The sequence below is a fragment of the Astyanax mexicanus genome, chromosome 9 (assembly GCF_023375975.1).
Source record: "Astyanax mexicanus isolate ESR-SI-001 chromosome 9, AstMex3_surface, whole genome shotgun sequence".
In the NCBI taxonomy this organism is placed as follows: domain Eukaryota; kingdom Metazoa; phylum Chordata; class Actinopteri; order Characiformes; family Acestrorhamphidae; genus Astyanax; species Astyanax mexicanus.
In genome coordinates, this window is record NC_064416.1 from 4771652 (window position 1) to 4788797 (window position 17146).

General features: G+C 38.8%; 1 protein-coding gene across 1 annotated transcript; it reads left to right on the forward strand.

Annotated features, from left to right (window-relative positions):
• The first annotated feature begins 1037 nt into the window (after positions 1–1037).
• On the forward strand, positions 1038–16968 carry rnpepl1 (arginyl aminopeptidase like 1). Its single transcript, XM_007257773.4, has 11 exons — positions 1038–2289; positions 5499–5639; positions 7613–7764; positions 8488–8604; positions 9785–10020; positions 11578–11691; positions 12473–12585; positions 13569–13677; positions 14816–15040; positions 15177–15319; positions 16295–16968. Exons 1-11 carry the CDS (start codon positions 1819–1821, stop codon positions 16541–16543), a joined length of 2070 nt encoding a protein of 689 aa, XP_007257835.2. The 5' UTR covers positions 1038–1818; the 3' UTR covers positions 16544–16968.
• The last annotated feature ends 178 nt before the right edge of the window (positions 16969–17146 follow it).

A 17146-nucleotide genomic window follows, 5' to 3' on the forward strand; every position in this document is an offset into this window, starting at 1 on the left:
AAATTGTAAAGAAAATTGTTTTTATTTTATTGTACTTATTTTTTTTGCAATTGACATTTATATATTTCTCAAGACAAATAAATAAAGCAATAACTGTGAGCTCTGTTATACATTGTATAAACGCAAACTATAATTATTAGTTCGTTTTACTCGAATTATCACGAATTATTTAATGTGAACTGTTTTTTTATATTTACAAAGTAAGCTCTGTTATAAATTCTATACAGTCGAACTATAATTATTAGTTAGTTTTCCTTAAATTAAATTGAATTAATTTTTTATTTTATATTTTTTATTTTTCCTAAAACATTTACACTCTGAGCTCTTGCAACTGTTATACATTCTAAAAACTCGAACTATAATTGTTAGTTAGTTTTGCTCAAACTATAACGGAATTTTTTATTATTATTTTTAAAATCTACAATATAGTACTTTTACAGTGTAGTATAATGTGAATGTGTATACTATATGTGTGTGACGTTACAAAACTATGATCTTTTCAATTTCTTGTTATTTTATTATTAACACTAGCTTACTGTAAGTTAATATTATGAATAATAATGTGGTCAGTTAAGATACATTTCAGGGATTTTCCTAATCTGACAGCATTAAAGCCATGTGTCTTAAGGAGACATGAAGATTTATTTAAGAATTAATGAAGAACCGTTAATTAATTATACAATATAGAGGTTTTCAGCAACTTACATCCTAATTAACTAATTAACTATACATAATTTAACAATTATAAATTAGATAATTTAGATAATAATTAAGTTTCACATAAATTGTAAAACATACACAGTGAGCTCTGTTATAAATAATGTAAACTCGAACTATAATTATGTGAAATGTTTCTAAAATATTTACACAGTGAGCTCTGTTATAAATTCTATAAATTTGAACAATAATAATTACAGTTTTCTTCATTGATTTAATCTATTATTATTTCAATAATTTGACATAACAATAATTGACAGCATGCATTAAAGCCATATAAATTATTTAAATAAATTCAACAAAAACTTAATTAATTAATAGTTTTTTTTTCTAAAATAAAAACAAACATTTACACTGTGAGTGTAACACTTGCAACTGTTATACATTCTATAAACTCGAACAAACTATTAGTTTACCAAAAAAACACGTTTAAAACACGTTTTTGTGTTTTGTGTTAAATTGTGTCAGCGCATGCGCAGAGCCACTCGGTAGCACATATGGACGGATAGCCCAAATCGGCAGAGCACCGGCTGTGTCCAATCCTCGCCAACTCTGCAGCTCCCTCTGGCGGTTCCCAAACTTTGCTTTCCTCCCCTCTCTTCACTTCCTGTTTTGTGGGGAGGTCTTTTAACTCTGATACTTTCTCATTTCGCTTCTGTTCTCTCTCTCGGTTTTCGCTATTTTCTGTTGGTTTTCGCTTTAAACCGGCGGAGCGTGGTGTTGGACGGGAAAAGGTCAACCGGTCGATATCTGCACCCTTTTATATTCAGGCTTTTTTTTAATGGGGGATCAGCTGGACTCGTTTGAACTGACGGCCCCTATGGATTTTACGTAGCTGAGCTTGTTTGTTTGTTTGTTGGATTGTTTGGCAGCTTGTTTGTTTGTTTTTTAACATCATTTATGTTTTTAAAGGCTGATTATTTCTGTTTTTCCACCAAATCAGCCTTAAAAAAACATGAAACCATGAAATACCACCACCAGCAGAAGCAGCAGGACATCTTCTTCTTACTGTGGTGACTCTACTGTGACCTATGTGACCTTTTCATTATTTTATATTATTTTTGCCTTTTTCTTTTTTGACTCTTCATCACAACCACCACAATGTCCGAGCTGCAGCGCCCTGCAACCCTCTGCTGCTGCCGGAAGGTGCTGACCGTGCCCACCAAGCCCACCGAAGCCCACCGGGGCAGTGCCCTAGGGCAGTGCCACCTGGTCGATGTGGCCTCGGCCTCCAACTTCCACAGCTTCCGGCTGAGGCACTTCCACCTGGACCTCAACATCAACTTCGCCCTCAAGAGGATCACCGGCTGGCAGGTTCTGGAGCTGATGCCCACCCAGCCGGGGGTCCAGTCCCTGGTGTTGGACGCCCACCCGTCTCTACTGATCCATTCCATCGACTGTAAAGTGCCTGGGGCATCAGGAGGCCCGGATCACTTCCTGACCCTGTCTTACTGGGTCGAACCTTTCACAGACTACGGCTCCTCTCTCAATATCACCCTGCCTGCTGATGTGATCCGGCTGCACCGGGCTTTCCGGGTCACCATCCGATACACTACCACAGACGGGCCTGCGGTAAGGCCTGAGCGGAGGCAGCTGACAGCGTGACATTAAGGCCTGCTATTAATAACAGGGTGGCAAACAGTGTGGCACGTGGCTATTGTTATTAGCATGTTAGTGTGAGATACGTAATGTCAAATACAGCTCTGAAAAAAATTAAGAAACTACTTCAGTTTCTGAATCAGTTTCTCTGATTTTGCTATTTATATGTCTGAGTAAAACGAACATTGCTGTTTTATTCTATAAACTACAGACAACATTTCTCCCAAATTCAAAATAAAAATATTGTCATTTAGAGCATTTATTGGCAGAAAATAAGAAATAACAAAAAAGACGCAGAGCTTTCAGACCTCAAATAATGCAAAGAAAACAAGTTTTCTTATTTGGTGAAATAACCCTAATCACAGTGCATTTCATGCATCTTGGCATGTTCTCCTCCACCAGTCTTACACACTGCTTTCGGATAAAATCAAAGAAACTCATCTTTTTTAAGTGGTCTTTTTTTCAAAGCTGTATAAAAACTACCGGTTAAAAGTTTTAGAACATCCCTATTGTTTATTAGTAGAGTAGCTGAGGTGCTACTTTTTTATTATTTTATCTTCATCTTTTCAATGTCTTACTGTAGTTCTCCACCTGTCAGACTAACTCTTATTCTTCTCTTCTCTGCTGAAACTGAGACTCAGTCCAGTCATGTTAATCTGAGCTAAAGTCTAAAGCTGCTGTTTCCATGTGGGTCAGCCAGACGTCTTCCTGTAGCAGTTTTCTCTTATTTGAAATAGTAGAGACAGTACTCAGTACAGTTATGGCATTATTTCGGGGTTTTTTTTGTACACAAAATAGACTGACTACCTCTGGTGTAAGTGGTAAACTGTGTAAATTTCTTTAATTTGCAGTGCACATTTGCACATTTGTCATTAGCCCGGTTCAGACAGGCGAGTACAGAGTGTTCTAGACGGCCGACAGGTTCTACAGAAACCGGGTGAGCAGTATGGACTGACTGACTCGTTCCCCGCAGCACATTACTGAGAATCTGCTCAGTCCGTGAGTTTAACGACACAAACGCATTCCTGCGAGGCTGAGCTGACCCAGTTTCAGGGTCAGTCGCAGGGCCGGGCCGAGAGAGCCATCGGCCAATTAGAGCTCAGAGAAAAAGAGCAAGAAAAATGAAACGGAGAAGCTCTCGCAGTGAAAGGAACTGCCAGACACCGGCCTGAGTGCACTGAGGACTTTCTGTGTTCTACCACTATCTCTCTCTCTCTCTCTCTCTCTCTCTCTCTCTCTCTCTCTCTCTTTCTCTCTCTCTCTCTCTCTCTCATAGTCTATCTATCTATCTATCTATCTAGTTCGTAGTAACTCTCAGTTCAGTTCAGTTTGTTTTATTGATAGGATAAAATTACATTTGTATCGTCAAATCATTCATCTCTCTCTAAAGAATGCTGCACTGAACTGAATTAAATGTGGATTTGATTTATTTCTGCTAGAATCACTTCAAGTCTGTTCACACAGACAACTAATGACCATTTTAGTAGTCGATTAATCGAACAAATAGTTTAATTTATTTATTTTTTTAAAGATGATTTTTTTTCGATTAGTCATGATTATTTTTGTCATGCACTCGTTTTGTTTTTTCTTCCTATGCATGTTTTACTGCGTCTTCATATTAAACTTTTTGGGATTTAGACAGATTTTACAGGACATTTTGATAGCTGATGTATTGATATAAAATTCTAAAGCATATTATTGGAGACATTCACATTCACACACGCCGGATGTTGTTATTTTCAGGAAATTCTACTTAAATGTCCCTAATGTAACAAAAATAAACAGAATTTATAGATTACTTTGAGTTTGAACAAGTTCTGATAAAAAAATATATATATCTAATATTTACTGTGCGTTTTGAAGTTGTTATACTGACAGTTAATCCATGTAATTCGTTGACTTTGTTTTAGTATTAATATTTCCCTTTGTGTTGCACTCTTGAATTGTCTCTGTAACTCGAGTTGCCAGGTTTGTGGTTTTCTTGCCAAACTGGGCTACTTTTATATTTATCACGGCCACCAAAAAGCCTTTATTGCGAATCGTTGGAAATGTGCTGTGTTGTGAATGTCTGTGGAAACCTTCGAAGCTAGTTTAAGCTTCTGATGGAAAGGTTTTAGACAGACTTTGGGCAGGATATTTTTTTTTTTGCTGTACCTGGCAACCCTGGCTGCAGCTCACTCTCTGGTTTTCTCTTTTACTCCAGCGACAACAGAAGCCACTAAATGTGGGATTTATGTGCTAAGCAAATGTTTAAATGTATAATGAGCTAATGTACAGTGAAGATGGGTGTTGTCTTGTCTCTTATCTGGAGTGTTTACATTTTTGGAGACACTCATTGCGAGCCATGTGTGTGAGTGTATACTGTGCTCCATCACACTTTAACAACACTTAAGCAATGAAATTCCATGATAACAATTATTTATAGTCGACTAATTTTAGCTGCCCTACTGCACTGTCCACTGTGGGTGGGAATGTTAGCCTTCTGTGGAGTATTGCTGCTATCCTGTGACTTTTGGCACAGCAAAACACATTGTGATTGGTTATTGGTGAACAGCTGTGAGAACTAATAGAACTGCAAAGGTCAGTATCAGAATTAGAAATATTAATATACGGCTCTAGGTGGTCCAGCAGTCTAAAGTGCTGCCACTATGATCAGGGAAATTGTTGGTTTGAATCCCGGTCATGCAGCTTGCCATCAGCTGCCAGAGCCCTGAGAGTGCACAATCGACCTTGCGCTCTCTCTGAGTGGGTAGATGGCGCTCTTTCCACTCATCACTCCTAGGGTGATGTGGATCAGCATAAGGCTGCGTCTGTGAGCTGATGTATCAGAACCGAGTCGCTGTAATGCTTCTCAGAAATGCTGCATCAGCAGCAGTTGAAAAAGAGGTGGAGTCTGACTTGAATGTGTTGGAGGAGGCGTGTGCTAGTCTTCACCCTCCTTGGGTGTTGTGGCATTACCAGTGATAGGCGGTATATAGTGTTATTTATCATTTAGGATCATCTAAACGTAGGTTATTCTAAAATCACAAACTATTCCAGACTTCTTACAGGATCAGATTTCTCCATGTTATTCTGTGTAAAATAGAAGCCACCCTAACACCCCTATTTTATTGTTGTACTACCTGATTGTTTGATTGTTTGATTGATTACTCTGTGTAATATTGTGCTGGTCTCTGTTTCAGATCTGGTGGTTGGACACGGAGTTAACGTGTGGTCAGACTCAGCCGCTGGTTTTCACTCAGGGTCACTCCGTGTGCAATCGTTCATTTTTCCCCTGCTTCGACACGCCAGCGGTCAAAAGCACCTATTCAGCCACCGTCCGGGTGAGTGTGGGTCTCTCCTCATAGTTCTCATCATAACATATTTAATATATTAATCAGTGATTAAGATGAACAATGTTCTTGTCAATTATCATCGTCATTTGAAGTAACGTAAGAGAACGGTATATCGTACACTTCAGTATTCCGTACAGTTGAGCATTTAAACAATAAAATACTTAATAATAAACTATTGTTATGTTTGAAATATAGTCTGGGGTCATTGTCAATCCTTCCTCTTTCCATTAAAACAGGTCAGTGACCATCCACGTTGTGTTTTCTCTTGAAATTCCGGTAGGTAGGGAGGAACCGAAAACCGGAAGCCGAAAACGGGTGGGTGGGGAAGGGTTAACAACGTTGAGGCTAAGGGGTAGGGAAAACTTTATCGACTAGTTCACGTTAGGTTTTACCCACTTTTAACATTATATTTCACCCAAAATGCAACTTTAAACATCCAACTAACAGCATATGTTGTAATATTTGATTGAGGAATTAATAATCATAGTTTATAACTTACTTTAAAAACGAGCTTACTCCAGCTCCACTTCACCACTCATAGACAGCTGAGATTTTGTGCTGCAGCTTCAGCACAATTTTTTTTCAATTCATAGACAACTTATCAAATCCATTTGACAAACACTTTACTAAGCTTCTATGTCAGTCTAAGATCATATGTTAAAGGTGGTGAAGTTTTGCAGAATACAGCCACCACGAGTGGAAATCTGAGGTGTACGGAACACCGTTGCCTGTTTGTTGGCAGGTGTACGGAATACTGATGCACACTGGTGACAGGACTGAGGTCAGTTTTTTGGGGTTTTCTTTAAAACTATTGGTCCAAAAGTAACCAATCAAAATTTATTTTGGTTGCTAGGTAGATATTCCATAGTTTAGCCAATCACTGCAGCCTATTTGAACTCGGGTATTTTCGTAATATCCATTCAAACGCGAAAACTAGCTAACTAAGTTGAGTAAAGCTAAGCTAAGTAAACAAAACTGTAAGAAATAAAGGACTTTCTTTTAAAGTCAAACGAGCGCTGGATGTTAATTTACACAGATTTCTCTCCTGAAAACTGTTTAAGTAAGTAAAGTGCTTCGGATTATTTACAGTAAGCTTAGATTCTCCACTAAGGCACTAAGGCTGGAGCATTAGCGTTAGCTGCTAACTGCTCACCTGTTAGTGCTACACTGAAGAATCCAGTAAGCCAGAGTGATATTAGCTAGCAGTTCATCCCATGTATCTTGTTTTAACATGATAAACACGCAGTCTTCAGTCCGATATACTCGATATACTGGTAAAATTCATACATAAGGGGCACTGGATTATAAGGCGCACTGATCATTTTTGAGAAAATTAAAGGCTTTTAAGTGCACCTTATAGTGTGTAACTAAGCAAACAGATGAGAGCTTCTCATTGGATAATAAATACTGCAAGGGTGATTTTTATTTTTTACCTAGTAACAAGTAATTTAACCCTAACTGATGCAGGGAGTAGCTTCTCTCATCCTATGGACGTGGAAAAAAAATCAGAAGAGAGTCAAAAGATTCAAATTATTGGCATGATTCAAAGCATTCGGCAGAGAAAGCATGCTAAAGAAGATGCTAAAACTACTAAAATCAGGTTAAGAACTCTGATTATTCCAATGCATTATTCAACAGTGGAAGGACAGTGAGGAAACATCATCTTCCAGGAAGGAGTCTAAAAAAAAATCTTAAATAATTTTAAAGATTAAACATTTAACATTTGGTGAAATAAATCAGACGGTAGAAAAACCAAACAACAAAAGAACTCAGGGAGATGTTGTTTAATGGTGAAATTAAGAGCTTTACCACACACACAATGAATGAAGTGAAGGGAAATCAAGGGATTAACGGGACTAAACAGCTGTGAAGATTAACCAGAGATTAACCAGTAAAAATGGCTAGTAAAAATTTGCTTTAATTTTAATGCTGCTGTATTGTGTGTGTGTGTGTTCTGACAGGTTCCAGATGGAGTGACAGTGTTGATGAGTGCCTCCAGGAGTGCGTACTCTAAGCAGGACCGGCTGTTCCAGTTCTCTATGGAATATCCGGTCCCGGCGTACTTGGTGGCTCTGGTGGCTGGAGACCTACAGCACGCCGACATCGGGCCCAGGTCTGTGTGTACGAGATCCTGCTCAATAATCAACAGTTAGTTATCAATGTGTTTTGTGTTATATACTGTAGCGTACATTAAAAAATGTGTGTATTATTAATTGAAACACCATTAGGTTATTTTAAGATGTTCAGTTTAGTATTTTCAGATCAAGAATGTATTAAACAATAAAATATATAATGTAATATAATATTCAGTGAATAGTAATTTAGTTTTTTATTTTGAAGCTATTAAAATATGAGTTTATTTTAGCTTTATTCTTGGTGCTTTACAATTTTCTGAAACATCAGTAAGGATCCATCTCAAAGCACTGTAATAATACTGGCTTTATTTTAAAAAGTCCATACCTTTTTAAACTTTTGGCATAAACAGTATATAACTTGATAATTCCAAAAAGTACTTTCACAGAATAAAACAATAAAATGTATTTTTATTTATTATCTAATATAAATATAAATACACTATACGTTGCCACTGTCTTACAAAAATGTATCTCTGTATCTCCGTTTTTGCTGTTTTTCCGCTTTTAAATTGAAATTGAAATTAAGCTGTATTTATTTATTTTTTTTTTTTAATTAAAGTGTAATGATTATTTGTTCAAGTAAAAAAGGCTTTTTGCAATATTCTAATTTAGGCAACATTTGAATAAAAAAAAAATATATAGATAGATTTTTAATCTTTATTTAAATTCTTGTGTGTGTGTGTGTGTGTGTGTGGTTTCAGGAGTCGTGTGTGGGCGGAGCGCTGTGTTCTGGCGTGTGCGGTCAGTAAGCTGGGGGGCAGTGTGGAGCGATGTCTTAACGTGGCTGAGGAACTGTTTGGTCCGTATGTTTGGGGAAGGTCAGTATAAAATTAAGTTGATATGTGATATGATAATATGATCTCCTTAGTTAATACTGACTGAATGACTTTATTACTACAGTTCTTCACCTGTCACTCTAACTTTTCTCTTCTCTGCTGAAACTGAGACTCAGTCCTTAATCATGTGAATCTGAGCTAAAGGCTAAAGCTGCTGTGTACATGTGGGTCAGCCAGACGTCTTCCTGTAGCAGTTTTTTTTTCTCCAGTTTCTAAGAGTCTTTATTTGAAGGTGTAGGAAACAGTACTCACCGCTCTCTGGCTTCATCTGTAATTTCTCTAAAGAAAAGACTCTGCGCAGTTATATTTATATTAGTGGTGTTATTTAAAATACTAGTATATACTTGTATATTTGAGGGGAGATAAAGCCATAAACGGAGGATACTGGAATAAAGAATGCAGGATAAATTAGATAGAGGAAACTTTTTTACTTTATTGTAAATTCTTTATCTCAGTAGGGATTTCTGAATTAGAACCTAATTAGCTGAGTATAAAAGAGCGTTTTCACACCTGTAGTTGTGAAAGTTTCTATGGTCCAAATCAGTTGATGAGTTTTTTATTTGTAGCATTTCTCCCTCTGTTTGGTTTGGTTTCACACAGGCATAAAAACCTAAACGCACCAAAATATGCACCAATAAACTACTACGTGAGCACATAGTCACCTCTGATTGGTCAGAGCCGTCTGGCCTGGGAGTAAGAAAGTAAATATATAGTGCAAAGATTCTGTGTTTTAGTGTGTATATCTGTATCTATAGCAGTGTGAAGCTGTTTTTACACTGAACACTGAAAAATTGCTGTTGCGCTTTTAAACACAGTGGTTTTAATGGGAGATGCAACATGTATTAAATGAAGTGTTGCAGCTGTAAGCAGTGAGCGCTGCACATACCGTGCTCTTAGTGTGTAAACAGTGTGGAGACAGCATTTGATTATAACAGTATATTATCTAGTTAATATATCAGATTAAACTGTGCCTTATCAGCAGTTTAGCTCAATTAAAAAGAAGTATTTTTGATAGCTGGGTCGGATCGAGACCAGATTATGTTTGTAACAAGAGGAAACCGCACAAAAAAATTCCATAAATTATGTGAAAATAATCAGTTTAGTAATCTCGAGCAGAGTTGAATATGTGATATATATGATAGAACTGATTATCCTTTCACAGGTACGACATTGTGTTCCTGCCCCCCTCGTTCCCCATTGTGGCGATGGAGAACCCGTGCCTAACCTTCATCATTTCCTCCATCCTGGAGAGTCAGGAGTTCCTGCTGATCGACGTTATTCACGAAATTGCTCACGGCTGGTTCGGGAACGCTGTAACTAACGCCACCTGGGAGGAGATGTGGCTCAGCGAGGGACTCGCCACCTACGCACAGAGACGAATCACTACAGAGGCCTATGGTACACACACACACACACACAGACACACACACACATGGGTTGAGGACACCTACCGTATTTTTCGGACTAAAAGGTGCATTTATTCTTAAATTCTTAAGTTTTCCCAAAACTTGTCAGTGCACCTTATAATCCGGTGCGATTTATGTATGAATTTTACCAGTCAGGTATTAAGGGGCAGGAAAGTCACTCCACTGAAGTACAACATTATAAGAGAGAGTTCTCAGTGAAGTTTCTCCAGCTCTAAGGCTGGAGCAGCATTAGCATTGGCCACTAACTGCAGCGATAGCTCTTAAAACAAGCTACGTAGGATGAACCACTAGCTGATAGCGTCCAGAGTTACCCAAACATGTAAACACACCAGATAAGGGACAAGACACTCACTCATACTCACTGTACATCAGCTCATTATACATTTAAACATATTCTCTGTGTTTTATTCCAACATAAAGTGGCTTCTGTTCTCTCTGGAGTGATGGAGAAAAGCAGAGAGTGGGTTTAGCATGAGCTGCAACCAGACAAAGTCTGTCTAAAACCCGCCCGTCAGAAGCTTAAACTAGCCCAATCTCTAAGGTTTCCACAGATGTGCACAACACAGTACATTTTGCTTTGAATGCTTTGCAGTGAAGGCGATCAATATAAAAGTAACCTAAAAAATGCTTACCTCGTCCAGAGGTGTTATATTCACCTGCAACTATCAGCCCAGTTTGGTGGAAAAAACTCAAACTTGGCAACTTAGCTTAAAAAGGTAATTCAAGAGTGCAATACAAAGGGAAATATTAATACTAAAAGAAGTAAATACTAATAAATAAACTAATATATAAATAGTAAACGGACTAAATGATAATTTACCTGAACATTGAGATTATATACTTAATTCTCATTTTCTCCCAATTGAGCTATTATCGCGCATTTAGGTGTTAGCCAGCTGTTACTCAGCTGTATATCCACTAGTATATCACTAGTGATGCAACAACACCAGGAGGGTGAAGACTAGCACATGCCTCCTCCAATACATGTGAAGTCAGACTCCGCCTCTTTTTTGAACATTTCCGAGTAGCATCACAGCGCTAACGCTCGGAGGAAAGCGCAGCGACTCGGTTCTGATACAGACGCAGCCTTGTGCTGGTCAACATCACCCTAGGAGTGATAAGGGGAAAGAGCGCCATCTACTGTAACCACCCAGAGAGAGTAAGGCCAATTGAGCTGATGGCAAGCTGCATAACATGGATTCAAACCAGAAATTTCGAACCACCGATCATAGTGGCATTCATTTAGTCCGCTGGACAAATAAAAGAGTTTAATAACATTTTTGATAAACACCTGGTCAAATTTAAAGTAATATTGTCTGTTATAATCGTTAGATTAGTCGACTTCTAAAATATTAGTTATTAATCATTGTTTGTAGCCCTAGTGTCTAATAAAGTGGAGGACAGTGAGTGAACACAGTGTTTAAAAACATTAGCAGCACTGCTGTAAATACATATATAGCTGGTATAAATATGCTGGTTGCCCATATTCTACTTAGTGTTTTAAAAAGTTGTTCTTGCTTTTTTTTAGGAGAGGCATTAACCTGTCTGGAGACGGTGTTCCGATTGGACGCTCTGCACAGACAGATGCGTCTTCTAGGAGATAACAACCCAGTGAGCAAGCTTCAGGCCAAGTTTGAGCCAGGTAACCTCACATCTCTATGCAGCTGTGTGCACTATACACTACTATACAGTCAAAAGTTTGGACACACTTTCTTATTCAATGTTTTTATTGATTATATTTTCCTAAATTGTAAATGAATAGTGAAGTGATTCAGACTATAAAGTAACACATAAGGAATCATGTAGTAACTTAAAAGTGTTAAACAAACCAAAATACTCTGTGAAGAAGCATTTAGGTGCTCTTATCTGGGGAGCTGTTTCTTAACTTGTGGTTTCTGAGGCTGGTAACTCTGATGAACTTATCCTGTACAACAGAGGAAACTCTCGCTCTTCCTTTCCTGGAGCGGTCCTGATGAAGGCCAGTGTCATCATCATAACGTTTTTGATGGTCTTTGCGGTGACTGCACTTGAGGATACTTTCTAAGTTCTTGAAATGTTTCAGATTGACTGACCTTAATTTTTTCCTACAGTATTTTTATCTTTATTTAGTTGAGCAGTTCTTGCTTTTCATAATATGTATTAAAACATTACTCAACTCTACCTCTTCACTACTTTACAACTGATGCTCTCAAACACATTAAGAGACAAGAAATCCAAGTAATTAACTCTTGATGAGTTCAGCACAGCTGTTAACTGAAAGCCTGAATTCCAGGTGACTCTACCTCATAAAACTGACTGAAAAAATGCAGCAGATACACTTTTTTGCTTCTTAAATAATTATGTATGTTTTTCTTTGTAGTTTGGAACACATTATTAATTAATTTATATAATGTATGCATAAGTACGCTGTGTTTGTTGTCTAGGTGTGAACCCCAGCAGTCTGATGAATCTGTTTACCTATGAGAAAGGCTTCTGCTTTGTTTCGTATCTCTCCCAGCTGTGTGGAGACATCAAGAAGTTTGACACGTTCCTAAAGGTATAAAAGAAAAAAACAGAATATGTGTGCACTTGTGTTCAAAGGTCCGGGCACCCTTGTTGTTGTTGTTGTTACTGTTCTGCAAAAACCTCATATACTCTATATAACATTTGTTAATAAAAAGCGTTTTACTGAAAATTAAAAACGGCAAAAAATGAAATGTAATACAAGGTTTTGGCATGATAGTAATGATTAGGGGTTTACCATTTCATAGTGTGCACTTTATTTTGTGAATTAGTAATATAGTAATTATAGTAGTTTTCTCTATATATATAATTTCATGTGTTTCCATCTATCTGTATGTCTGTCTGTTTGTCTGTCTCTATCTCTTTGTTTTTCTGTCTTTTTCTTTATGTCTTTATCTACTTGTCTGCCTTATTTTGTCTGACTCTATCTATTTGTCTGTCTGTCAGCTGCCAATCTGTCTGTCTGTAAATCTCTGACTGTCTCTATTTATTTGTCTGTTTCTTTGTCTGTCTCTAACTACTTGTCTGTCTGTCTGTCTGTGTGTCTGTGAATCTCTGTCTGTCTCTCATCTAGTTTTCCGTCTGTCGATCGGTCTGTCCGTAAATCTGTCTCTAGTTGTCTTTCTGTTAGTTGGTTGGTCTGTCTGTAAATTGCTGTCTCTATCCAGTTGTCTGTCTGTATCTGTGTGTCTGTCTGTCTTTCTGTCCTTCTGTCTGTCTGAATCTCTGTTTGTCTCTATCTAGTTGTCTTTCTGTCTGTTGGTCCGTTAGTCTGTCTGGAAATCTCTCTCTAGTTGTCTGTCTCTGTGTCTATCTGTCTTTCTCTCTGTCTGGTAATCTATATATATATTTCTAATTTAGTAAATAAATGTAAATTATGTTGTAGAATATATAGACTTTTTTTTATTTAGAGGGTTAAGACACACACACACTCCCCCACACACTCCCCCACACACACACACAAACACATATACATACATACAGAAACTTATTTTATGTGATATGTTCTTGTTCCAGGCCTATATCGAGCAGTTCAGGTTCAGCAGTGTAGTTGCACAGGACCTGCTGGATTTCTTCCTGGGTTTCTTCCCTGAGCTGAAGGAGAGCTGTGCAGCACAACGAGAAGGTGAGACACACACACACACACACACACAGATACACACACACACATAGCATTCCTCTCTGTGCGGTGAGGAATTATCCAAGGGAGCAGCCATAACAACCAGCAAGGGGTCAGAGCAACATCAGCAGTGTGAGTAAAGGAAGCCAAACTGCTGAAAACTAAATTCCTCCTCTTTTACCGCCCCCCCTCTCTCTCTTTCTCTCTCTATCTGTCTGTCCTTTTCTATCTCTCTCTCCCTCGGTTTTTATATCTCTATCTGTCTCTCTCTCACTTTCTGTTTTTATATCTCTATCTGTCTCTCTCTCTCTCTCTGTTTTTATATCTCCATCTGTATCGCTCTCCCTCTGTTTTCTTTCTCTCTCTCTCTCTCTCTCTCTCTGTTTTTATAGCTCTATCTGTCTCTCTCTCACTCTGTTTTTATATCTCCATCTGTATCGCTCTCCCTCTGTTTTCTTTCTCTCTCTCTCTGTTTTTATATCTCCATCTGTATCGCTCTCCCTCTGTTTTCTTTCTCTCTCTCTCTCTCTCTCTCTCTCTCTGTTTTTATAGCTCTATCTGTCTCTCTCTCACTCTCTGTTTTTATATCTCCATCTGTATCGCTCTCCCTCTGTTTTTATATTTCTATCTGTATCGCTCTCCCTCTGTTTTTATATTTCTATCTGTATCGCTCTCCCTCTGTTTTCTTTCTCTCTCTCTCTGTCTCTCTCTCTCTGTCTCTCTCTTCTGTCTCTCTCTCTTTTCCCCTTTCTCTTTTTCTCTCCTTATTTCTCTCTTTATCCCTGTCTGTCTCTCTCTCTCTCTCTCTCTCTCTCAATCTTTTTCAATTCAAATAAGCTTTATTGGCATGACCGTAGTAAAGTACAGTGTTTCCAATTGAGGAAAAAAAACAGTTTATCTGTTACCATCAATAAACAGCGTACATAAACAGTTCACATGTATATAAACAATTTACTAGGGTTAATTAGACAGTAATTACTATTGTAATTGACATTTTGGGTATCTGTGTATATTATATTGAAGTTATATGAACTATATGAATATCTATGTATTAGAACTTGGTGTCAGTACAGTACAGTACAGTACAGTGTTTTTGGTGTGTTTATTACTGAACTAATTCTCTCTCTCTCTCTCTCTCTCTCAGGGCTGGAGTTTGAGCGCTGGCTGAATGACTGTGGGCCGCCGCTGTGTGAGCCCGATCTCTCGGCCGGGGTTGTTCTGACCGGTCCGGTACAGCGGTTGTGTGAGCTGTGGGGCGTTGAGGCTCCGGACGCTCAGGCCATCGCATCCTTTGACCTCTCCACCTGGAGCACCTTCCAGACCGTGCTGTTCCTCGACCGTCTGCTGGACCGCTCACCCCTTCCCCAAGGTATGTGTCTGGGTGGAGACTGAACAGAGCACTTTAGGCTCAGTAGTTTAATAAGAAGAGTATTACATATTGAGTCTGTTGGATGTGGTTTGGGTCAGTGTGTGCTGGTGTATCACGCTGCTCTGTGTGTGTGTAGAGGTGATGGGTCTGCTGTCGAGTTGTTACTCAGCGCTGCTGGATGAGATGAATGCGGAGGTGAGGATCCGCTGGCTGCAGATCGTGGTGCGGAACTGCTTCTATCCGGATCTGCCTCGGGTCCGCAGCTTCCTCCATAAACACGTGAGCTTTCTGAATGACACAACTGAAAGGTTTCCTTTCCACTGTTTCCACAATTACTGTGGTGTTACTCATGAAGAGGCTTGGATCCATATCTCTGTAAAGCTACTTTGTTTTTAAAAATGCTGTATAAATATAATTAACTGTATTGAATTGAAAAGGTTTAAAGATCAAAACAGTGCTGCTTTCAATTTATTACATTTCTGAATATTTCTTACATTTTCACACATCTTTTAAATTACTACTAATTGATTCTACTAATCTACTACTAATACCAACATAGGTTGAATTAAATGCAAGTTACATGTAAGTTAAATTAAATTTAATGCAACTAAAGACATAATACAAGGCGCACCGGATTATAAGGCATGTTTCCCTTCTAATTTAGCAGATTTCTCCTTTGGGTGGTGAGACCTATAAAGCTAAGCTAAGTTAAATAAACAAAACTGTAATTCTAAAAAAAACAAAAAAAAAAAACAATTTCTTTTAAAGTCAGTCCAGCACTGGATGTTAATTTACACAGATTTGTGTCCTGAAATTATTTGGGTGAGTAAAAAGCTTCTGTTTATTAATAGTAATCGTATTTACTTATTTACAGTAACCTTAGTTAACAGCTAATGCTGCCTGACAGCACTATACTGAGGAACTCTGAGTGTTCTAGTAAGCCAGGGCGATATTAGCTAGTGCTTCGTCACACATAGCTTGTTTTAACTCAGTAAACACGTAGACTACAGTCCAATATACTCACCTCTGAACGGCGAAAGAGCTAGCGCTTAGCATAGACAGCGGCTAATGCTAATGCTGCTCCAGCAGTGCTAGCCGGGGTTAGCAGCAGGCTACAGACTGATAATACTCACCTCTAATGCTAATACTGCTCCAGTCTCGGTGCTGGAGAAAGTTCTCCTTTACTATAAAGTAAACGTAAGTCTAAACTGTTGCTTTATTCTGTCTCTCTCTATTTCTCTCTCTTTCCTGTAGACGTCTCGTATGTACACGGTGCCCCTGTATGAGGATCTGTGTGGGGGGGTGATGAAGTGCTTTGCGGTGGAGGTGTTTTATCAGACTCAGGCCCGTTTACATCCTAACCTCCGCAAAGCACTGCAGCAGATCCTGTTCCACACCGGCCCGCCCAACGCCTCCGCTACCGACCCACAGCTGGTGGACACGCCCACCGAGCCCCCCACCAGCGGGGCCATAGCCCTGAGGGACGTCAACGTCTCCGCCTGACCCCTCCCACTGACTTCTGGCCCCTCCCACTGACCACAGGCCCCTCCCACTGACTGCTGTGGACAGAGGCGTGTGGGGAGATATGAAGGAACAACTTAAACAAAACTAAACGGGACACAACTGTAACGAGGAGGAACTGGACAGGACTTGAAGTGACAAGATATAACTGGACCTGAGTAATGTGTCGAGGGAGGTGTGTGTGTGTGAGAGAGAGAAAGAGTGTGTGAATGTGTTGTCAACACTGGGATTTTCTATTTAATAGTGTATGTACTCAAGCTGCTCAGGATTGTTCAGAGAAGTGTATGTGTATGAGTGTGTAATGGTTTATAGTTCATATACCATGAAGTGTGTGTAAGTGTGTGAGAGAGAATGTGTGTGTGTGAATGTGGTTGGTGGTTTATATGGTATACTCCAAGTGTTTTGTGTTGGGGGGGGGGGGGGGGGGAGGGTATTTTGATGCCTTATTTCTCATAAGTCAAGCATTCTGTGTGTGTGTGGGTGTGTGTGTGTGTGTGTGTGTGATGGCATTCAATACAGTGCAATAATCAGATCGAACCCTTCATTTACTTAATATTCTCTCAAAACAGGATATTAAACTCAAGA

What these genes read in the sequence shown, in the direction of transcription:
- rnpepl1 (XM_007257773.4), top strand. Translation starts at nt 1,819, where the DNA reads ATGTCCGAGCTGCAGCGCCCTGCAACCCTCTGCTGCTGCCGGAAGGTG. An exon ending in CCTATTCAGCCACCGTCCGG is followed by an intron (nt 5,640 to 7,612) that starts GTGAGTGTGGGT and finishes GTGTTCTGACAG; the next exon opens with GTTCCAGATGGAGTGACAGT. An exon ending in CCGCTCACCCCTTCCCCAAG is followed by an intron (nt 15,041 to 15,176) that starts GTATGTGTCTGG and finishes GTGTGTGTGTAG; the next exon opens with AGGTGATGGGTCTGCTGTCG.